Below are 24943 nucleotides of genomic sequence, written 5' to 3' on the forward strand. Positions count from 1 at the left end.
CAAAAATCATGAGAGACACACAAGAAGGAAGAGAAAAACAGAAAACTGTCAAGAGTCAAAGCATTCAATAGAACCAGACTTGTATGACCCAGATGTTTAAACTGTCAGAGAATTTTAAATAACTATGATTAATATGTTAGAGGCTCTAGCAGAATAGGTGGACAACATGCATGAACAGAAGAGGAATTTCAGCAGAGATAGAAACTATTAGAAAGAGTCTAATAGAAATGAAAAACATGGTAACAGATGAGTGCCTTTGACAGGCTCATCAGTTGACTTGACACAGATGAGGAAGAAATCAGTATACTTGAAGGTAAGTCAGTAGAAATCGCCCAGACTGAAATATAAACAGAAAACGTGGGGAAAAAACAGACTAGAACACCCAACTGCTGTGGACAATATATTTTTTAAAAAGTGTAATTTGTGCATAATTGGAATCTCAGAAGGAGAAAAGAGCAGAGGTGAGGAAGAGATGTTTGAAGGGATAATGGCAGACAATTTTCCAAAGGAAAACAAAGATACTACACCACAGATCAAAGAAGCTCAAGCAATGCAAAACAGGGTAATTAATAACAATAAAATGCATCCAGACACATCATATTCAGACTGCTGAAATCCAAAGGGAAAGAGAAAATCTTGAAGGCAGCCAGAGGAAAAAAAGACACATTACATATAGAGGAACAAATATAAGAATTATAGTGAAATTTTTTTGGGAAACTATCCAAACCAGAATACAGTGGAGTAAGATCTTTAAAGTGTTGAAAAAAATGAACCTATCAACCCAGAATTCTGTCCTCAGCAGAAATTTTTTCCAGAAGTGGAGGAGAAATATAGACCTTTTCAGGAAAACAAAAATTAAGAGGTTTCATTATCTACAAAAAAGTATTGGGGGCTCTCCTGGTGGCGCAGTGTTTGAGAGTCCGCCTGCTGATGCAGGGGACATGGGTTCGTGCCCCGTTCCAGGAAGATCCCACATGCCGCAGAGCGGCTGGGCCCGTGAGCCATGGCCGCTGAGCCTGCACGTCCGGAACCTGTGCTCCGCAACGGGAGAGGCCACAACAGTGAGAGGCCTGCGTACCGCAAAAACAAAAATCAAAAATGAATAAATAAATAAGTATTAGGAAGTTCTTAAGGCAGAAGGAATTTGAAATAAGACGGAAACTTAGATCCACACAAAGAAAGAAAGAACGACAGAAATGGCATAGATGTAGCTAGATATAAAGTTCATTGTTTTCCTTATTTTTAGTGTCTCTGAAAGATACCAGTTTGAAACAAACAAAAAAATTGGTAGCAGTATATTGTGTGTTTATAGCGTATGTAACTATAGTAGCACGAAGGATGAGAGGGAGGATTTGGGAGTATATGGTTGTAAGATCTTTGTGCAGCACAGGAAGTAGTATGGTATTATTTGTAAGCAGACTGCAATTAATTAAAAGATGCATATTGAAAACCCTTCAGTGTTAAAGGTTTTTAAAAAACTAACTTCTGGGGCTTCCCTGGTGGCGCAGTGGTTGGGAGTCCGCCTGCCGATGCAGGGGACACGGGTTCGTGCCCCGGTCTGGGAGGATCCCACATGCTGCGGAGCGGCTGGGCCCGTGAGCCATGGCTGCTGAGCCTGCGCGCCCGGAGCCTGTGCTCCGCAACGGGAGAGGCCACGACAGTGAGAGGCCCGTGTACTGCAAAAAAAAATAAAATAAAAAAATTAACTTCTTCCTCAGTGTTGTACAACCACTAACATTCTCCATTTCCAGAACTTTTTTATCATCTCCGACAGAAACCCTGTATTCAGGGTTTCTCCCCTGGGTGGCTCCTCCCACTCTCCTCCCCCAGCCCCTAGTAACCTCTATTATACTTTCTGTCTCTGTGAATTTGCCTATTGCACATAAGTGAAATCATACAATATTTGTACTTTTATGTTGGCTTATTTCACTTAGCACATCATTATACTTTTAAAAACTTTTTTAGTGGTTGCCCTTGTTTTTGCAATATACATTTACAACTAACCCAAGTTCTCTTTCAAGTAACACTGTACCATTTCATGGATAGTGCCAGTAGCTAATATCAGAGTATTCCCAATTTCTCCCTCCCAGGCCTTATAACATTGTTATCATTCGTTTCACTTACACATAAGCTATAATCACCAAATAATTTGTTGCTGTTATTAGTTTGAACAGTTATATGTTAGATATATTAAGAATAAGAAAAATTAGATTTATCTTCATTGATTCTTTTATATGTTTATTATATATTTATTCATTTATTCTGTTGCTCTTCCTTTATGTAGATCTAGTTTCTGACATATATCATTTTCCTTCTTAGGAATGAGTGAATGAATGAATGAAGTTTCCCAGCCACTCCATGTGGCTTGCGGGATCTTAGTTCCCTGACCAGGGATTGAACCTGGGCCCTCGGCAGTGAAAGCATGGAGTCCTAACCACTGGACTGCCAGGGAATTCCCTGAAGAATTTATTTTAATATTTCTTGCAAGAAATAATACTGGCGACAAAGTTCCTCAATTTTTGTTTGAGAAAAGTCTTTTATTTTGCTGAGTGCAGAATTCTAAGTTGGTGTCTTTTTTCTTTAATTTAAATATTTCACTCCACTATTTTCTTACTTGACTGTTTTCTGAAGAGGAGTCTGATGTAATTTTTATCCTTGCTTCTCTATAGGTAAGGTATTTTTTTCTCCTCTGTCGTCTTTCAAGAGTTTTTTCTTTGTCTTTGTTTTTCTGCAGTTTGAGTATCTTATGCCTAGGTATAGATTTTTTGTGTGTTATTTATACTGCTTGGTATTCTCTGGACTTCTTGGATCTGTGGTTTGGTATCATTAATTTTGGGAAATTCTCAGTCATTATTGCTTCAAATATTTCTTCTATTCTTTCTCTTTTCCTTCCAATATTTATAGTACACGTATGTCACACTTTTTATAATTGTCCCACAGTTCTTTGGTATTCTTCTAACTTTCTCATTCTTTTTTCTCTTTGCTTTTCAGTTTTGAAAGTTTTATTGACATTTTTTCTAGCTCACAGATTCTTTCCCTGGCTGACCCCAGTCTTGTGGTTGAGCCCATCAAGGTATTCTTCATTTTTGTTAGAGTGTTTTTGGTGTCTACCATTTCATTTTGATTTTTCCTCAGAGTTTCTCTCTTCTTGCATCATCCATCTGTCCACTCTTTTCATTTAGAGCCCTTATCATATTAATCAGTTGTTTTAAATTCCTGCTATGTTACATCTCTGCCATATTTGAGCCTGGTTCTAATGTCTGCTCTGTTTCTTCAAACTGTGTTTTTTATCTTTTAGTAGCTCTGTAGGTTTTTGTTGAAAGCTGGACATAATATACTGAGTAAAAGGAAGAGAAATAAATAGGTCTTTAGTGTTTTATGTTTACCTGGATAGAAGTTAGGTTGATTTTACCATTTCTTGTAGCTATAGGTATCAGAGGCTAAAATTTACTTTGGTGTCATTTATTTTGTCTCCTCTGTTTTACAGGAGCCCTCTTGATGTGGTGGTGTGAGGAGAGCAAAAGCATTCTCTAGCCCTGTGATTTGGTCTCAGTGTTTTAGTGAACCTGAGTTGTGCATATCCTTTCCCCTATTTTGGAGGCTAGAGGGGGCTGGAGTTGGGTATTTCCCTTACCTTAGATCAGGAAAACTCTGGTAAAAGTTCTGGTAAAACTCTAGTTGGTTAGGACCTAGTAAAATAATTTTTCTTGAAGGTTAGTCTTGTTAAGAAGAGCAGGATGCTTTGTATGTATTTCACAATGCTACTTTATTCTTCCCTCTGCCAGAAGTACTAGGAGATTTTTCTCTGATCTTTATTGTGAAAACCTGGTAGGACTCCTCGGGGGGTAAACTCAGAGAAGTCTGTGGGCCGCCCTGAGACTGGGCCCCCATGGAGTTTTTACCTCTCAATCTTGTCCATGCTGAGCCTCTAGCAATACATTAATTACAGTTTGAGGTTTCCTACCCTGGTTCTAGTCCTGCAGAGGTTTCTGCTCTGTCTAGTATGTTGTAATTCTCTGTATCTGTCTGTCTGTCTCCAATTTTGAGCACAGCAGTTTTGCCCTATGACCTCAATTCTCTGCTGGATCTAAGAAGAGTTGTTGATTTTTAGTTTGTTGAGGTTTTTTTTCTTCCTAGGACAGGAGTTCCAACATCCAAAAATCCTTACATGTCAAATTGAAAACCAGAAGTCCTGTATTGTTTTTCTGTTCTCTATTTTATTTATCACTACTCTAACCTTTATTATTTCCTTCCTTATGCTAGCTTTGGGTTTAATTTGCTCTTCTTTTTCTAGTTTCTTAAGAAGTAAAGTTAGGGTGTTGATTTGAGATCTTCCTTTTTTAGTGTAGTCATATACAGCTACAAATTTCCCGCTTAATGCTGCTTTTGCTGCCTCTCATAAATTTTGATGTATTTTTGTTATAATCTGTCTCAAAGTATTTTCTAATTTCCCTTGTAATTTCTTCCTTGATCTATTGGCTATTTAAGAGTGTGTTTCATATCCAAGTATTTGTTAATTTTCTAGTTTTCCTTCTGTTATTGAGTTCCAGTTTTATTTCATTGTGATTAGAAAAGATACTTTGTATGATTTTTGGTTTTTGGCCTAAAATTATGGTCTATCCTGGAGAATGTTCCATGTACATTTGAGAGGAATGTGTATTCTCTTGTTGTTGAGTGGAGTGTTCTCTATATGTCTGTTAGGTCTAGTTGGTTTATAATCTTGTTCAAGTCTTCTGTTTCCTTTCTGTCTGATCATTCTATCCCATATTGATTGTAGGGTACCAGTTTGTTTAGAGATCAGCACAACCTTGATACCAAATCTAATAATATTTCAGGAAAGGAAAATTACAGAGACACATCACTCATGACGACTAATGCATAAATAGCATACAAAATAATACCAAACTAAATGTAGCTATATTTAAAAAGGATAGTACATTAATAACAAGTCGATTTTTCCAGGAATACAAGATGGCTTAAGTGGCTTAACATTTGAAAATCAATGAGCATAATTCACCATAGTAGTAGAATAAAGGAGAAAAATCACATTATCATCTCAATATATAAAGAAAATTATTGATAAAATTCCACATCCACTTACGATAAAACTCTTAGCAAACTACAGATGGGAATTTCCTTAATTTGATGAAGTGTATCTATAAAAAAATCTACAGCAAACTTTATTAATGGTAATATGATACATCTTTTTAATATGGAACAAGACAAAAATCATGCTGGTTAACATGATTTCTGTTTGATATTGTATTGGAGGATCTAGCCAATATAATAAGGTAAGAAAAACAAAATGTATAAGAATTAGGAAGGAAGGGAAAAGGTCATCATTTGCAGATGAATAAAATAATTTACAGCTATATTATTAGAATTAATGAGTAATTTTAGCAAGATTTTTAGATACAAGGTTGGTATAAAAAGCCTTTTATTTCTATATACTGCAAACAGAAATGGAAACTGAAAGATGTGATTTACAATAACATAAAAAACATCAAATAGCTAGGAATAAAATGTAAGAAATATTTACAAAGAAACTTCAAATCTTTACTTATATAAGTTAAAATGAAGGAATATACCTGTTCATCTATTGGAAGACTCAGTATTGTAAAGATGTCAGTTCTCCCCAGATCTGTAGATTGACTGCAACCCAAGTCAAACAGTAAAAAAAAATTTAAGTAGAAATTGACAAACTGATTCAAACAAGTAAAACCTGACCCCTACCTAATACCACACACAGAGATTAACTCAAGGTGGATATTAGTTCTCAATATAAAAGGCTTCTAGAAAATAATATAGTAGTATGTCTTATGACCTCTATGGATAGGGAAAAGTTTGTTTAAAAATATAGAAAAACCATTAACTTTTGAAAGGAAAAATATTGATGAATCAGAGTATATTAAAATTAATAACTTCTGTTTATCAAACAACACCATCAAGAAAATGATATTTGTAATACAAGTAATTGCCAGACTGATATCCAGAATATTGACTCAATTAAAAATTGGCAAGAAATTTAGGCATTCCCCAGAAGAAGAAATCTAAATGGCTAATAAATAAAAAGATTCTCAACTCTATTAATAATCAGAAAATGCAAATTAAAATTACAGTGAGATAATACATGTTTCAAAATGGTTAAAATGAAAAAGGTAGAAAATACAGTAATGTTGGTTAGAATGTTAAGGCAGAAGGATTTCTTGTATACTACTGGCAGAGTACATTGGTACAGCCACTTTGGAAAATATTTGTTTTTTTATTATAGGAATCCGTGTAGGTATGCATCAAATGACATATAAAACTATTCATATAATTATGAGAATATTATCAGTAGTCTTCCAAAACTGTGACCTACCCAGAGTGCCTACTATGAGGAGCATTAGAATGGATAAATTATGGCATATTTGTATAATGGAATACTATACAGGAGTGAGAAGACATAAAGTACTGTTACATGCAACAGCACAAATGAATCTCATAAGCAATGTTGGGCAAGAGAAGCCCCACACAAAAACATTCATACTGCATAATTTTGCTAACATAGTGCTGAAACACAGGCAGTGTTAAACTGTAGTGTTATAATTAAGGATAGTGATTACTTTTCAGGAGTGCAGCAGGTTAGTGATTAGAATGGGGAGGAATTTTACACGGAATGTGGACTTTCCCTCTCTGGCCTCTCCTTTCCAGGATCCCCCTCACTTTCCAGTGGTTATGATGGCCACATTGCACTTAGTTGTCATGTCTTCATCGTCTCCTCTAGTGTGGGACAGTTCCTCATTCTCTCTCTGTCTTTCATGGCCTGGATACTTTTGAAGTGCATATCATATACAAGTTATTTTGTAGAATGTTTCTCAATTTGCGTTTGGGTTTTCTCATGATGAGCTTGAGTTTATGCATTTGGCAAGAATGTCATAGAAATGATGATGTGCTTTTCTGGTATGATATCAAGGGTATATGATATTGATGTTTTAGGACTGGTGATATTAACCTTGATCCATTAGTTAAGGTGGCATCTGCCAGATTTCTTCACCATAATGTTACTGTTTTCCCCTTTGCGACTAAGAAGAATTTTGTGGAGAGAACCTTTGAGATTATGCAGATATCGTAGTCGTAATAGTCATTTTGGCATCCACACCTCTGATTTCAGATCAACACCACAAGATTCATTCTGGTTTTACCTTCTTCTTTTTAAAATTTTATTCTATTTTATTATTATTATTATTTTTGGCTGTGCCGTGCAGCATGCAGGATCTTAGTTCCCTCACCAGGGATTGAACCCATGCCCCCTGCAGTGGAAGCATGGAGTCTTAACCACTGGACTGCCAGGGAAGTCCCATTCCCCTCTTCTTATTTTTACTTCTTTCTCCCACAGTGAGAAACCTGGCTCTCATTATCCATAGTATATTTATTTAATTTTAGTATACACATACAGGAGTTCCAGAATTGCAGACCCCTAACTTTGTGACCATATAATTTATCATCTAAATTAGGACACTTTTGAGAGAGATAAGAGGCATTATTATTATTCAGGAATAACAGGTGTAAACACAGACTGTTTTAGGGAAACTGGGAAATATGGCTCCTTTTGTATGGTACATATTATACTAATTTATTATCAATATAACTTATTTTTGTCCTTTACCTTTTCTAGCTTCATAAATTTTCTTTTGAATGATCGAGAAATCACTCTTGAAAACTTAATGTGTTGAAGGTTGTTAAAATGGTGAACATTTAGTGATTTGTATACTTAATAGAAAGCATATTCTATAATCATAATAGACTGCTTTGGTGGAATATTGAGTTCTCTTAAAGCTCCTTCAGAGTCAGGTGGAACAGAGCAGCATTGCTAGTCCCTGTTTTGTTTGGATCACTCCTGTGAGTTAGAATTGGAATTTCTCAGGTTTCCCTTGAGAAGATTTTATTGCATTTAGTGCTTCAGAATTGTAAGTCTTAAAGAATGTTGGCCAAAGAAGTATTCATTTGAGATGTTTTTCTGGTGGTTAATAACATTTCCCTGTTCAGGTGGACACACGTTTGCAGAATGGATTTGCTCCTGGGATGAAACTGGAGGTGGTTGTGAAAACCGATCCTGAAACCTACTGGGTTGCCACCATCATTACCACCTGTGAGCAGTTGCTCCTCCTCCGCTACGATGGCTACGGGGAGGACCGGAGAGCAGACTTCTGGTGTGACATCAGGAAGGCTGACCTCTACCCCATTGGGTGGTGTGAGCAGAATAAGAAGACCCTCGAAGCCCCGGAAGGTAATGCGATACTTCGTATCAAGGCGTGATGTGGTATTGCTGTAGGAAAATTTGGGCTGTCCACAGTCTTAGGTTTTCAGTTTCCCAAGCACATAGGTCTTCCTGACTTCTTTGGGTTAGCATTTTGAATAACAGTATTTATAAGGAATAATTTACATTTCCCTTTAAAAAAATTATATTCTGTGCTCATTAAGCTTCAGGCTTTTATGACATTCATAGGAAGCATCTGTGGCTTATAATCCTGTAGGTCTGTGAGGCTCTCTTAAGTTTGAGACTTGTAGGTCTGGTTGTCTTTGAGTACGTTGGGCCAGATTGATTCTCTTTCTGATTATATCGTCCTCCCTCCTATCACCTACAAGCAATCTGGGACCTGTGGACCCTTAGAATAAACCAACTGAAGCTCCCTTTCAGGAAAGAGCCCTACTGGGAGTAGAATCCAAATTAAGTAGGACAGAGACAATAGGACAAAAGAAAGAGAAGGGTCATATAAGTGTGCAGAAAGGAAAGACAGACCTTAAGAAAATTCCAGACCTTATATGCTTTACTTTCAACTTATTTTTTTATAATTTCAGATTTACAGAAATACTTCAGATTTGCAAAAATATTATAGAAAATTCTTGGGCACTTACTGCCAACTTTCCCCAAATGTTGGCATTTTACCACATTTACTTTATCCTCTCTCTCTCTCTCTCTCTCTCTCTCTCTCTCTCACTCACACACACACACACACACACACACAGGTTTTTTTAATGAACCATGAGAGTCAGTTGTACATGTGATGTCCTTTTACTCTTTACTTCTAAAAACAAGGACATTCATGAACACAATAAAATAAAATCAGGAAATTAACTTTGATATAATACTGTTATTTAATGTATAGACCTTGTTCAGTTTTTATCAATAATGTTTTTATAGTAAAATGTTTCTACAGTAAAAGAAAATCCTGGATCATGTGTTAACATTCATTTGTCATGTCTCCTAAGATTCCTTTAATCTGGGACAGTTCCTCAGGCTTTCTTTGACTTTCATGACTTTGACATCTTTGAAAGGTACAGGCCGATTTTCCCAGGAACGTTCATTATGTTGAGTACTGTTCATTATTCCTCATGTCTTTTCCTCGTCCAGGATTCAGTGCATTTAGCTGTCATATCTTTTTAGTTTCCTTAACCTTTCTTTGTCCTTCTTGGCATTGACGTTTTTGAAGAGTACAGGCTGGCTATTTTTTAGAATGTCTCACAATTTGGGTTTGTCTGATGTTTACTTAGATTCAGATTGTGCACTTTCGGTAGGAAAAATGCAGAAGTGATGCTGTGTCCTTCTGGTGCATCATATCAGGAGACACATGCTGTTGGTTTGTCCTGTAACTAACTTGTGATATTAACTTTCATCACTTGATTAAATTGGTATATGCCAAGTTTTTCCACTGTAAAATTGCTTTTACTGTTTTTAATTAGTAAGTATCTTGTGGGAAGATAGCTTGAGATTATGTAACTATCTCATTACTCTTCAAACTTCACCCACTATTTTTGGCATCCATTGATAATTTTTATCTGAAACAGTTATTACTCTAATGATTACCAAATGGTATTTTCTAATTCCTTCTTTATTTCATAATTGGCTTTCTACTATAGAAAGAGCTTTCTCTTTTCTACCATTTACACACAGGTATTTATGTATGCATGTGTGTATTTATGTATCTATGTCAGTATAGACTCATGAGTATTATTTTATTCAATGGATTGTAATCCTTACTATCATTATTTATTTTGATGCTCAGACTGTCCTAAATTTGGCCAGTGGACACCCCTTCAAGCTGGCAAATGTGTCCTTTGCTATGTCCCATTATTCTTTGAGTAGTTTCTTGTTCAGGAAACTTTTCCTTGCCTCAGCCCTGAAATCAGCCATTTCTCCAGGGAGCCCTAGGTTTTTTTGTTTTGTTTCATTTTGTTTTTTGAAGGATGGTATTTAGAAATGAAGTTAGAGTCCTGGGTTATCGATGGGCTTCTAGCTTGCCATTAACATTCTGTGAAAAAACAATGTAAGAGGAAGCTCTAGAGACATGAAGCTACCTGGCCCACTATCGCATCTTAAGAGTATAGGAAAATTCACCTCATTTAAACATGAACAACAGAAAATGATTTCAGTTGAGTCTCATACAAGGTCAAGTTAGGATAATAAAAAAAAGAGGGAAAAAGGGTAGAATAAAATCCTTCCAGAGCGGGCTTCCCTGGTGGCGCAGTGGTTGGGAGTCCGCCTGCCGATGCAGGGTACACGGGTTTGTGCCCCGGTCCGGGAAGATCCCACATGCTGCGGAGTGGCTGGGCCCGTGAGCCATGGCCGCTGAGCCTGCGCGTCCGGAGCCTGTGCTCCGCAACGGGAGAGGCCACAACAGTGAGAGGCCCGCGTACCGCAAAAAAAAAAAAAAAAAACAACAATTTGTAAAAAAACAAATGCAGAAGCAAATAAAGAAACCTGTGTATGGAGCTTGTGAAGTAACTACCCAGAGAACAACTATCTCAGTGACTTTCAAATACAGTAATTTAAATGTATGTCCCTAGTAAGGCTATGCCAAAAGGAACCAAAAAAATTGCCGAAGTAGCAACAACAGCTCAAGCTGTTTTTAGTAATCATATTGTTGGCGGTAGAGTTGATGTTATTTTGAAATTATTATTTGTGTATTGTGGGATAAAGCTGGACGGGGGCAGGAAATGTACAAGAGGAGCACAGAACATCTTTTTATACCAAAAGTGAAAAAGAGATCAATAACTATTTACTACGGTTATGTCAAAGGACTCAGGAGCCAACCTGAAGAGACCCCCTCTTCTTAAAGATGAGACACTTTGAGCATCAATAGGACAGCAGCTGCAATGGCCTGAAACATATATGTGATTTAATTTGTAACTTCATGGTGAATCTTTTAAACAAAACCCTCATTGGTCGCCTTGGGACGATGCTAGAGAACCAACTGATAATTTTGAAGGCTGGTAAATACAGAGAAAGAATAAAGAAAATCAAGCATATATCCTGCCTTCTTTTTGTGATCAAATAGTAGAAGAAGAGAAATTTTTCTTTATAGAAGTATTTTGGTTAGTAAATGAAGAAGGGGTGATAGAATATCACCATTTTTAGCCCCTAATGAATCAGTATATCTATATGTAGTGAACATTAAAAGCTGCTAACATCACAGAACAAGAGACAACCAGAATAGAATGAATGTGCCTCTTGGTGGAAAGATACAACTCCACTTACGAAGTAATCTTACTCCCCACCCCAGAGAGCCAAATCTGAATTTGATCAAGCCTCTAGATCTAAATCCTGATTTATAGAAAATGGAAAGGACAGTAGAGCAACTGGTTACCACAAGGAGGCAACCAGTAAAACCAGACACTGAAAAACTCTATATAAGACAAAATGTTGAATCTTAACAAATATGCTGCAAGAAAAAGAGGGAGTGTGGGGTATACATACACATTAAAAGAGATTTAGTTGATATATTAACCATTTGCAATGTATGGCTCTCATTTGTATCATGATTTGACCAAATATTGAAAAAATCATCTTTGAGACATTTTGGAAAGTTGAACATGGACTAGATATTTGATATGAAGGAATTATTGTAATTTTTACAGGTGTGATGTGATTGTGGTTATACAAAAAGTTATTTTCTTTTAGAAATGCATACTGAGATTATATTAGATGAAATTACATGATATCAGGAATTGGTTTCTGAATAATCCATGGTTGGGTTGCGGTGGGGGGAGTATGTGAGGATATAAATCAGGGTTGATAAAGTAGCCGTAAAGGACCAGATAGTAAAATATTTTAGGCTTTTCAGGCCCTGTGGTTTCTGTCACAGCTGCTCAACTCTACCTTTGTAATGTGAAAGCAGTACTTAAAAAATGATGTTGGCTGTGTTCCACTAAAACTTTATTTACAGTAAAGACAGCAGGCCAGATTTAGCCCACAGTTCATCGTTTGCTAACAGCTCCTGGTCTAGATATAAAGATTGACCATGAAGTGACAGTTTTTGAAGCTGGGGATTCATTATAGTGTTTTCTCTATTTTTCTGTATATTTGAAAAATTCCATAATAAAAAATAAAGTAGTTCATTTTTGGATAAAATTATACTAACAGGGAGTTGGGCCTATTCTCTTTTTTCTGGATACAACTCCTATTAAACTAACCAGGAAGTAGCTCTATCTAGAGGAGGATTATTTTTAAGCTGTCAAAGAAGCAATATGTTGGGCTGTTAAATATTAAAATGACAGATGCACCTCTGAACCATTTTCACTGGTTTAGTTCCTCTGTATTCTGCTTAGTTTAATTTCTCTGTGTTTTGTGGCTGACAGTATGATTCCTTCATCTAGGCATCAGAGATAAAGTGTCTGATCGGGATGAGTTTCTGCGGCAGACCCTGATGGGAGCATGTAGTCCTCCTGTTCCGCTGCTAGAGGGCGTGAGTATTATTGCTTCCAGAATCAGTGTGGAAAACCCTTCCAGTCTTCCTGTCCAAGGAATCTTAAAATTGCATGCTCATTTACCACTCCAAGACAGATCAGCATTATTAGTACAGACATAGGCATAGGTATTGGAGGGTGTAAACTTACCCTCAGAGGTTGCAAACTGGTGGCTTGCTCAGTGCGTAAAAGGTTTTTGAATTAGTTGCAAACACATGAAATCTAGTTTTCCAGATTCTTTCATGCAGTTGGAAAATGTGGCCATTTTGAGCTCTCCCTTGGAACTGAGCAAGGGCTGACTCTACTTCAGCATGGACATTTGTAACTCCCACACCATGTGACTTGAGACCCCTTTTCTTTTGCTCAGAAGACACTGGACCACCACCTACCTGCTTTCAGCAGTTCTTTTAAATTAGTATAGCTTTTGAGCTTGTTGGTGAAAATAGATTTCTTGTTTTTGTGAAATAAATTATTGGTTATGACGTTTCTAAGTTATATTTTGTCACTATCTGTCGTACCAGCAACATTCTTTGTATCATACGTGAAATGCAGTTTATGAAGGTTCCAATTTCTTTACATCCTTGCCAACACCCGTTATTCTCTTTTTGGTTATAGCTATCCTAGTGGGTGTGAAGTAATATCTCACTTCGATTTGCATTTCCCTAATGACTAATGATACTGAGCATATTTCTATGTGCTTTTTTGGAGAAATATCTGCCCATTTTTAAATTGGGTTATTTATCTTTTTATTATTGGGTTGTAAGAGTTCCTTATAAATTCTGATTAGTCTAGATCAAGATATATGATTTTTAAATATTTCCTCCAATTCTGTAGATTGTCTTTTCACTTTCTTGATGATATTGTTTGTAGAACAAAAGTTTTTTATTTAGATGTTGTCCAATTTATCTATCGTTTTCTTTTTTTTTTTAATCTTTTGTTGCTTGCACTTTTGGAGTCTTATCTAAGAAGGCTTTGTTTAACCCAAGGTCATATAGATTTACTCCTATATTTTCTTCTAAATGTTTTATTGTGTTAACTGTTACATTTAATTCTGTGATCCAGTCACAATTCCTCTTTAAACTGATTGGCAAACACTCTGTTTCTAGGTGATCTTTATATTTTATACAGGCATACCTCATTTGATTGTGCTTCACTTTATTGTGCTTTTCAGACACCGCATTTTTTACAAATTGAAGCATTGTGGCAACCCTGCTTTAAGCAAGTCTGTCGGCGCTATTTTTCCAACAGTATTTGCTCACTTTGTGTTTCTGTGTTACATTTTGGTAATTCTCACAACATTTCAAACTTTTCATTATTATTATATTTGTATGGTGATCTCTGATCAGTGATCTTTGATGTTACTATTGTAATTGGTTTTCGTTTTTGTTTTTTTTTTTTTTTTGCTGTACGTGGGCCTCTCATTGCTGTGGCCTCTCCCGTTGCGGAGCACAGGCTCCGGACGCGCAGGCTCAGCGGCCATGGCTCACGGGCCCAGCCGCTCCATGGCATGTGGGATCCTCCTGGACCGGGGCACGAACCCGTGTCTCCTGCATCGGCAGGCGGACTCTCAACCACTGTGCCATCAGGGAAGCCCCTGTTTTGCATTTTTAAATTGATATGTGCATTTTTTTTAGACAATGCTGTTGCACACTTAATAGACTACAATATAGTGTAAACTTTATTTTTATATGCACTGGGAAACCAAAAAATTAGTATGGTTCACTTTATTGCAATATTTACGTTATTGTCGTGGTCTGGAACTGAACCTGCAATATCTCAGATGTATGCCTGTACTCTGACTCATTTAATTATGTTTAGTCTGGGCCCAGCTAAACACTCAGTAACATTTGAATGAATGAATGAAATCATGAACAAATGAATTAATAAGTATCCTGCAGTACATTGACCTTGATTCTGCTATTCTTATCTTTAGCTGTGAATGTGTTCCTTCATTTGTTCATGTGTTCTTTTGCATATATATGAATATGTAAGTGTCATAGAGCAGTTCTTTTCTTTTTTTTTTAATAAATTTATTTATTTATTCATTTATTTTTGGCTGCGTTGGGTCTTTGTTGCTGCCCAGGGGCGACTCTTGGTTGCGGTGTGCAGGCTTCTCATTGCGGTGGCTTCTCTTGTTGCGGAGCACGGGCTATAGGCACGCGGGCTTCAGTAGTTGTGGCACGCGAGTTCAGTAGTTGTGGCTCGCGGGCTCTAGAGCACAGGCTCAGTAGTTGTGGTGCACGGGCTTTGTTACTCCGTACCATGTGGGATCTTCCCAGACCAGGGCTTGAACCCGTGTCCCCTGCATTGGCAGGCAGATTCTTAACCACTGTGCCACCAGGGAAGTCCGAGCAGTTCTTATTAGGAAAAAAATGTAAGTTTGAACAGTAAGAAATGGTTAAGTGATGATACTGAATCAGCCTTTGTTTTTATTCTTTTTTCTAGCTTTTAATATGTATCTAGAGAGTGAGAATTAAACTTTTCCTTTCCCTCAGTGTAATCAGTACACTCATTGCATTTATAAGAACATCATTGTGAAATGAGTAAACTGAGCTGAATCAGTAAACTATGAACTGAAATGCCATCAGCAGATAAGTGGATAAATTACTGCCCATGTATAATACATAATGTCAATAAAACAGATTAAAAGAATGAGGGAGATTTATATGTGCTATAATAGAAAGATAGCTGTGAAATATTAAGTGACAAACACATTGAAAAACAATATACATTTTTCAAAAAATACAAAAGAGGAAAAGACACTAGTGGATGTTGACTTGTGTGTAGAAAACCCATTCTCAGAGAGTATATGCCAAAGCGTTTATCATGGTTCTTTCCTGGAGGTAGGATTGTGGGGGATTTTGACTTTTGTCGTATTTGATTTTTTAAAAAATGATGATCATACTTGCTTTTACAGAGACTAAGTAATGATGATATTTTAAATATTCTTTCTAGATGAAACTATAACATAGTCCTAGAGATAGAAATCTTTCTTGAAGATAAATATTTTCATATCACCAGAAATAATACTATAGAGACTTGTATGATATTAGACAGTTCAGTGTCACTAGCTTTGGATGGGTAAAAATATAAAGGCTAATTTGAGTTCATTTAAAACTTGATTTTAAAAATATTATGTTACCTCTCTTATATAATCATTTTGCTTTTTTTACCTACAGCTCCGTAATGGGAGGAATCCTTTAGATCTCATTGCTCCAGGTTCCAGGCTAGAATGTCAAGCTTTCCAGGACTCTTTAAGTACTTGGATTGTTACTGTAGTAGACAACATTGGAGGAAGGCTGAAGCTGCGTTATGAAGGACTTGAGAGTTCTGATAATTTTGAACATTGGTTGTATTACTTGGATCCGTTTCTTCATCATGTTGGTTGGGCTGCTCAACAGGGATATGAGCTTCAGCCCCCATCCGGTGAGGAGCAATATAACATTTTTCTTTTAATATTACATTATTGTTTATTATATTTTTATTAATATCTATGAGACTGAAAAATACATTATTCTGCATATTATGGAAGCCTTTGTTAGTTTACATAATAGAGATATTGAAAAAATGTATATGGAGCAGTTAAATTCCTTGTGTGTTTTTTTGGCTTTATTGCCTTAGTAATTTGCCACACATATTGATATACCTTCTGCTCCAACTTCTACTGACTTCTGCCCCAACTCATACTGATCCGTTACCAAAACTGAAGAAAAATTCTCTAGGTAGCATGTACATAGTTATAGGAATAGGACAAGTCTTGAGTTCAAAGCAAATTGTTGATTAAAACATATCCCAATAATACTAAAACAGTTAATGTTTGAATCAATTTACATTCATTATTATGTGCCCCAATTTGGATGCTATATTATATTATTTTGTGGACAGCAGCAATCCTTATGATCTTACTGTAGGTATTTTCACCAAACCACTACCCAGGTTCTGAACAGAGGAGACAAGGTACTGAAGTTAAAGTTATAAGTTCTCTGAGTAAAGATGGTATAAGTGGGCTTGAACCCCTTCCTTTTCCCAGTGGAAAGTGACTTTTTTTTTTTTTTTCTTTTCTTTTCTTTTTGCGGTATGCGGGCCTCTCACTGTTGTGGCCTCTCCCGTTGCGGAGCACAGGCTCCGGATGCGCAGGCCCAGCGGCCGTGGCTCACGGGCCCAGCCGCTCTGCGGCATATGGGATCCTCCCAGACCGGGGCACGAACCCGTATCCCCTGCATCGGCAGGCGGACTCTCAACCACTGCGCCACGAGGGAGGCCCCGAAAGTGACTTTTTTATGTGAATGCTTTCAGAGCAGTTCTAAAATGTGTAAGTTCTCACATCACTTAAAGCATCCTGTCTTGTTTTAACTAAAGCCATCAGACATCTGAAAACTGAAGTTGAGTGGCAAGAGATCTTGGCCAAAGTGAAAGAGGAGGAGGAAGAGCCATTACCATCTTACTTATTTAAGGTAAAAACAAAAATGTTGTAGATAGGTACTTATCTTCTCACAGTAGAGTAAAGCAATATGGGGGGCGGCAAAGCATATAATAACCCCTGGTGTCAGTGAGAGTGCTGTGATGCCTGAAGGAGGGAAGAGGTTTGAAGGCTAGCTAGAGTGATGATCGTCCTTTTTTCCTAAAAGTAGTCTAGGTTTTTTCCCGAAGAGCTCTTAAAGCATTTTGAGTCTTTTCTTTTCTACTCTTAACTACATAGCCTTGACTTGTTGTAAAATAAACTTGTTTTTTCTCTGTATGACCCTCGTGTTCAGAATGTAGAGCGTAGGAGTGCTTCCTTTGAGGTTTTTTTCCCTAAATAATTTTTTCCAGGCTGGGAAGACAATTATAGGATTAGATTATTTACCAGAAGCTGGACAGTTCCATTATTTTAATTAAGAGTAGTATTCAGCTATATATGAGTATAAAATTAATGTGCAGATACTATATTTTATTCACTCTTGGCATTTGCATTTCAGGATAAACAAGTGATTGGCACTCATTCATTCTCTGTAAATATGAAATTGGAAGCTGTGGATCCCTGGTCTCCTTTTGGGATCTCTCCTGCTACAATTGTTAAGGTAAAATGGAGGCAACTCTCTTGGTAAGAATTCTTGTCAGGGTGACTGGTTTAGGAAATTGGTAGTGTTTTAATCTTCAAACTCCACTAATCCAACCCATTGTTTCTCCTAAGCTGTGAGGCTAGAATTAGTTCTGTGCACATTTTACATTTGTAATGTCTGGTTCTTTGTGGCCCATTCCTTTGTCAGAGCTTGGTTGCCCCAGCTAACCAAAGCCTGGGCACCAGAGTAGTGGGGTGCACATTCTTTGGGGCAGGCCTAGCTGTACATAACTATAGAGGAGATTTAAGCGGCAGGTAGCCCACGGTATCTGAAAAGTTTGGAGGTAGGCAGTGTCATCAGTGTCCAGCTAGGTGCAGGGCTCGTTGGGTGAGCAGATGTGTGAGGAACAGTTGATTAGTGTCACAAGATCTGCCAGTAGGATTGCTCCAGCCATGGATTCCAGATTCAGACTTTAATCTTTTGGAAGACTGACAAAAGCGAGGTTCTTGTTAGAAGTAACCGCAAGAACTGGGCAGGTTGTCAAGGCCCAGTTACTCAGTAACTAGAACTGAGGCATAAGGTAGAGGATTTCTTTTTTCAGAGTAGAGCAGAAGCCCATTTACTGAAAGTAGAACCAAAAGTCAAGTGTGACAAGAGGAATAGTTATGTGGACACTGAATCGTCTGACCTGTTGAGATTTAAATTTTCCTCACCTTAGAAGAAGATTATTCTTAGAACCAGAAGGGGGCTTCCCTGCTGGCACAGTGGTTAAGAATCCACCTGCCAAGGCAGGGGACACGGGTTTGAACCCTGGTCTGGGAATATCCCACATGCCACGGAGCAACTAAGCCCGTGTGCCACAACTACTGAGGCTGTGCTCTAGAGCCCACGAGCCACAGCTACTGAAGCCCATGCGCCTACAGCCCATGCTCTGCAACAAGAGAAGCCACCACAGTGAGAGGCCCATGCACTGCAACAAAGAGTAGCCCCCACTTGCCGCAACTAGAGAAAGCCTGCGTGCAGCAACAAGACCCAACGCAACCAAAAATAAATAAAACAAAATAAATAAATTTATTTTTTTAAAAAAGAGTAACTTCACAAAAGGAGGGGGAAAAAAAGAACAAGAAGGGATTCTGAACCTGCAGTGGGATCAGAAGGTCCTTTCTGGAGTTGAAGGGTAGGTGGTAAGGAGCCAGGGGAGTTTCATAAAACCTTCTCTTTGGGCTTCCCTGGTGGCGCAGTGGTTGAGAGTCCGCCTGCCGATGCAGGGGACACGGGTTCGTGCCCCGATCCCGGAAGATCCCACATGCCGCGGAGCGGCTGGGCCCGCGAGCCATGGCCGCGGAGCCTGTGTGTCCGGAGCCTGTGCTCCGCAACGGGAGAGGCCACAGCAGTGAGAGGCCCGCGTACAGCAAAAAATAAAAAAAATAAAAAAAAAAAAATAAAACCTTCTCTTCGGCATTTGAAACTAGGCTAGGGTCTGATCTAATAAACTGGTGTAGTTGACTCCTCACTGAGCCTGAACTAAGCTTGTTTGGAGCTCAACAACTTGGATTTAAATCTAGGTTCTGTTTCTTCCTGTCAGTGTAACATGGAGCAAGTTATTTAACTGCTTTTTAAACTCAGTTTCCTTTTCTGCAAAATGGGGTTGATAATGGTACCTCGTTAGAGTGTTAGGAAGATTAAAGCTGAATTAATACAAAAAAAGCATTTAAACAGCGCCTGACACAGAGATAACATTTACTGAGTGCTTAGTAGTAGTATTAAAAAACACTTAATGTTACTATTAATGTGGCCATTAACTTTTGTAACATGTTCAGCTCTGCCAAGGAAATGACGCGTGTGTGTGTGTACACGCGTGCATAAACATACACGTATTGGGATTGAAATATATACACTACCATGTGTAAAACAGCTAGTGGGAACCTTCTGTATAGCGCAGGGAGCTCAGCTCGGTGCTCTGTGGTGACCTAGATGGGTGGGACGGGTGGGAGGGAGGTCCCAGAGGGAGGGGGTATATGTATACATATAGCTGATTGACTTCGTTGTACAGCAGGAACTAGCACAACATTGTAAAGCAGCTATACCCCAATTAAAAAAATTTTTGTCTATTTTATGTGTTAAATCATACATACAGGTTTTTGATGAGAAGTATTTTCTGGTGGAAATGGATGATTTGCGACCAGAGAATCGTGCACAGCGATCCTTCGTGTGTCATGCTGACAGTCCTGGTATTTTCCCTGTGCAGTGGGGTCTGAAGAATGGTTTACACATCAGTCCCCCTCCTGGTGTGTATTCATTCTTTTCTGATTTGTTTGCTTCGAAATGAGATTTATCAGATGACTTTACCTGGATCTTTTGTCCCCCTCTCTCCTCACACCCAATCCTGTCCTTAATGTTTTGGGGGCCCAAGACAAGAGTAAACAAAGACCTAGATTCCAGTATCTACACATTTAAAAGTTATAAATTAAGCTTAAAAACTAGTAAATAGGGACTTCCCTGGTTGCACAGTGGTTAGGACTCTGCGCTCCCAATGCAGGGGGCCGGGGTTCAATCCCTGGTCAGGGAACTAGATTGCACACGCATGCCACAACTAAGGAGCTGGCGAGCCACAACTAAGGAGCCCACCTGCCACAACTAAGACAGGTGCAACCAAATAAATAAATAAATATTTTAAAAAAAAAACAAAAAACTAGGGCTTCCCTGGTGATGCAGTGGTTGAGAGTCCGCCTGCCGATGCAGGGGACGCGGGTTCGTGCCCCGGTCCGGGAAGATCTCACATGCTGCAGAGCGGCTAGGCCCGTGAGCCATGGCCACTGAGCCTGCCCGTCCGGAGCCTGTGCTCCGCAACGGGAGAGGCCACAACAGTGAGAGGCCCGCGTACCGCAAAAAAAAAAAAAAAAAAAACTAGTAAAGTATGTCCTACTACCTTGATAAATATCTTCATAACATCCTGGGGTTCCATGCAGCTTCCTTAGTTCATTCCATCTGTGTCTGCTGGGAGGCAACGGGTGAGGGTAGGATGCAATGAGTCTTGGGAGCTGATTTATGAGAAGAGGCCTTAGAGCCAGAATTAGGAGGTAGATTACTGATTTTTAGGTTTCTGGGCCTCCTCTTAGAGGGAGACTCTTTGGACCTCAGAGGGAGATTTATGGTCAAAAGTAGAACTCAGGCTGTAAGTAGGAAGGTAGCAGCTCATTTTCCTCATGTTTGCAACTTTGCAAAATTTAATCTTTGACCCTTTAATCAAGGTTACTAAATATGACTTATTTGAGCTGAAATTTTAGGTATTTTTTTAACTTAGAGTATCTGGAAGTGTAAGGTGTTTATCTGATTTTTATGTCAGCAAATCAGATTATTTGACTGGCCGTGTATATACTTTATTGGTAAGCTCTTAGTAAAACATAGCTTCACTTTCTAAATGGTGACTGCTGGAACACTGGGCTGGAAGTGCTCTTTTCTGTTAATAAGAGTCACAGACTCTGAACCTTTGTTCTCTGTTCAGCCTTCATTCATCCAACAAACATTTTGTAGAATGTTTGCTTTGAGCCAGGCATTGGACTTGTCACGGGGGAAACAAAAGTGAGAATGGTAGTTCCTTCAGTGAGTAAATAGAGGAAAACAGTAACAGAACCCCCCACGTTCTCCCTCATCAGTGAACAGACGGTGGGAGTGCCTGCCTGGTGGTGATGGTTGGGGGGACATACCTACAGGAGCAAGTTCTTGCTTTGCAGGAAGCTCTGAACATCCCAAGTTCCTTCTCCTGCCCGCTGCCATTACGTGAGAAGAAAAAAAAATTTATTAAAGATATCACCTCTCTCAGCATTGTTGTAGACAACTCAGCTGTCTTTGTGAATATCAATAGAAGGAAAGTAGTGGATTATGTAATTAAAAATGGTAGATAAGAAATAGAAAATATGAATAGACCAATCACAAGCACTGAAATTGAAACTGTGATTAAAAATCTTCCATCAAACAAAAGCCCAGGACCAGATGGCTTCACAGGCGAATTCTATCAAATATTTAGAGAAGAGCTAACACCTATCCTTCTCAAACTCTTCCAAACAATATCAGAGGAAGGAACACTCCCAAACTCATTCTACGAGGCCACCATCACCTTGATACCAAAACCAGGCAAGGATGTCACAAAGAAAGAAAACTACAGGCCAATATCACTGATGAACATAGATGCAAAAATCCTCAACAAAATACTAGCAAACAGAATCCAACAGCACATTAAAAGGATCATACACCATGATCAAGTGGGGTTTATTCCAGGAATGCAAGGATTCTTCAATATACGCAAATCAATCAATGTGATACACCATATTAACAAGTTGAAGGAGAAAAACCATATGATCATCTCAATAGATGCAGAGAAAGCTTTCGACAAAATTCAACACCCATTTATGATAAAAACCCTGCAGAAAGTAGGCATAGAGGGATCTTTCCTCAACATAATAAAGGCCATATATGACAAACCCACAGCCAACATTGTCCTCAATGGTGAAAAACTGAAACCATTTCCACTAAGATCAGGAACAAGACAAGGTTGCCCACTCTCACCACTCTTATTCAACATAGTTTTGGAAGTTTTAGCCACAGCAATCAGAGAAGAAAAGGAAATAAAAGGAATCCAAATTGGAAAAGAAGAAGTAAAGCTGTCACTGTTTGCAGATGACATGATACTATACATAGAGAATCCTAAAGATGCTACCGAAAAACTACTAGAGCTAATCAATGAATTTGGTAAAGTAGCAGGATACAAAATTAATGTACAGAAATCTCTGGCATTTCTGTACACTAATGATGAAAAATCTGAAAATGAAATCAAGAAAACACTCCCATTTACCATTGCAACAAAAAGAATAAAATATCTAGGAATAAACCTACCTAAGGAGACAAAAGACCTGTATGCAGAAAATTATAAGACACTGATGAAAGAAATTAAAGAAGATACAAATAGATGGAGAGATATACCATGCTCCTGGATTGGAAGAATCAATATTGTGAAAATGACTGTACTACCCAAAGCAATCTACAGATTCAATGCAATCCCTATCAAACTACCACTGGCATTTTTCACAGAACTAGAACAAAAAATTTCAAAATTTGTTTGGAAAAACAAAAGACCCCGAATAACCAAAGCAATCTTGAGAACGAAAAACGGAGCTGGAGGAATCAGGCTCCCTGACTTCAGACTATACTACAAAGCTACAGTAATTAAGACAGTGTGGTACTGGCATAAAAACAGAAAGATAGATCAGTGGATCAGGATAGAAAGCCCAGAGATAAACCCACGCACATATGGTCAACTTATCTTTGATAAAGGAGGCAGGAATGTACAGTGGAGAAAGGACAGCCTCTTCAGTAAGTGGTGCTGGGAAAACTGGACAGGGACATGTAAAAGTTTGAGATTAGATCATTCCCTAACACCATACACAAAAATAAGCTCAAAATGGATTAAAGACTTAAATGTAAGGCCAGACACTATCAAACTCTTAGAGGAAAACATAGGCAGAACACTCTATGACATAAATCACAGCAAGATCCTTTTGGACCCACCTCCTAGAGAAATGGAAATAAAAACAAACATAAACAAATGGGACCTAATGAAACTTCAAAGCTTTTGCACAGCAAAGGAAACCATAAACAAGACCAAAAGACAACCCTCAGAATGGGAGAAAATATTTGCAAATGAAACAACTGACAAAGGATTAATCTCCAAAATTTATAAACAGCTCATGCAGCTCAATAGCAAAAAAACAAACAAGCCAATCCAAAAATGGGCAGAAGACTTAAATAGGCATTTCTCCAAAGAATATATACAGACTGCCAACAAACACATGAAAGAATGCTCAACATCATTAATCATCAGAGAAATGCAAATCAAAACTACAATGAGATATCATCTCACACCAGTCAGAATGGCCATCATCAAGAAATCTAGAAACAATAAATGCTGGAGAGGGTGTGGAGAAAAGGGAACACTCTTGCACTGCTGGTGGGAATGTGAATTGGTACAGCCACTATGGAGAACAGTATGGAGGTTCCTTAAAAAAGTACAAATAGAACTACCATATGACCCAGCAATCCCACTACTAGGCATATACCCTGAGAAAACCATAATTCAAAAAGAGACATGTACCAAAATGTTCATTGCAGCTCTATTCACAATAGCCCGGAGCTGGAAACAACCTAAGTGTCCATCATCGGATGAATGGATAAAGAAGATGTGGCACATATATACAATGGAATATTACTCAGCCATAAAAAGAAACGAAACTGAGCTATTTGTAATGAGGTGGATAGACCTAGAGTCTGTCATACAGAGTGAAGTAAGTCAGAAAGAGAAAGACAAATACCGTATGCTAACACACATATACGGAATTAAAAAAAAAAATGTCATGAAGAACCTAGGGATAAAACGGGAATAAAGACACAGACCTACTTGAGAGTGGACTTGAGGATATGGGGAGGGGGAAGGGTAAGCTGTGACAAAGCGAAAGAGAGGCATGGACATATATACACTACCAAACATAAGGTAGATAGCTAGTGGGAAGCAGCCGCATAGCACAGGGAGATCAGCTCGGTGCTTTTTCACCGCCTGGAGGGGTGGGATGGGGAGGGTGGGAGGGAGGGAGATGCATGAGGGAAGGGATGTGGGAACAGATGTTTATGTATGACTGATTCACTTTGTTATAAAGCAGAAACTAATAAAAAAAATGGTAGATAATTTACTGTCAGGAATTGAGGGGGAGGCAGAGAGAACATGGTGCCAGTCTGAGGTGGGCAGAGGAGGTGACTGCAGGGGCTGTTTGGCTGTAGGCTGGTGTACTCTTGAGTAGCCTGCTCTGTGCCTGTGGGACATTGAGCTCTGGGGAGCGGAGGTGAGCTCAGACACGGCGGGGCAGCCGGACTCAGTCCAGCTCCTTGCACAGAGCCGGTGCCATCAGGATGTCAGGTTAGAGGGGCTTCTGCCAAGAACCTGTAGACTTAAGTGGGGAATTAAGCTCAGCTTTTTTCCTGAAATGAATTCATGATTCAGCTTATAGAGCACTGAGACTCTATAGAACACGAATCTGAAACCTGTGCTGGGAATATTAGTAGTTGCTAAGACATGTTTAAGGGAATAGCTTTACGAAAGAAAAAAGTCTTCACTGATTAAATAGTGC

At 38.5% G+C, this 24943-nt stretch overlaps 1 protein-coding gene across 1 annotated transcript in view; it reads left to right on the forward strand.

Annotated features, from left to right (window-relative positions):
* The window catches only part of SFMBT1 (Scm like with four mbt domains 1), a 129049-nt gene that overhangs the window by 82862 nt on the left and 21244 nt on the right, over window positions 1-24943 (forward strand). Inside the window, 6 exon segments of the mRNA XM_082638774.1 lie at window positions 8029-8269; window positions 12637-12725; window positions 15906-16152; window positions 17086-17180; window positions 17685-17786; window positions 19906-20056. Coding sequence (XP_082494900.1) covers window positions 8029-8269; window positions 12637-12725; window positions 15906-16152; window positions 17086-17180; window positions 17685-17786; window positions 19906-20056 — 925 coding nt within the window.

Source organism: Mesoplodon mirus (assembly GCF_964341445.2).
Source record: "Mesoplodon mirus genome assembly, chromosome: 12".
NCBI lineage: Eukaryota > Metazoa > Chordata > Mammalia > Artiodactyla > Ziphiidae > Mesoplodon > Mesoplodon mirus.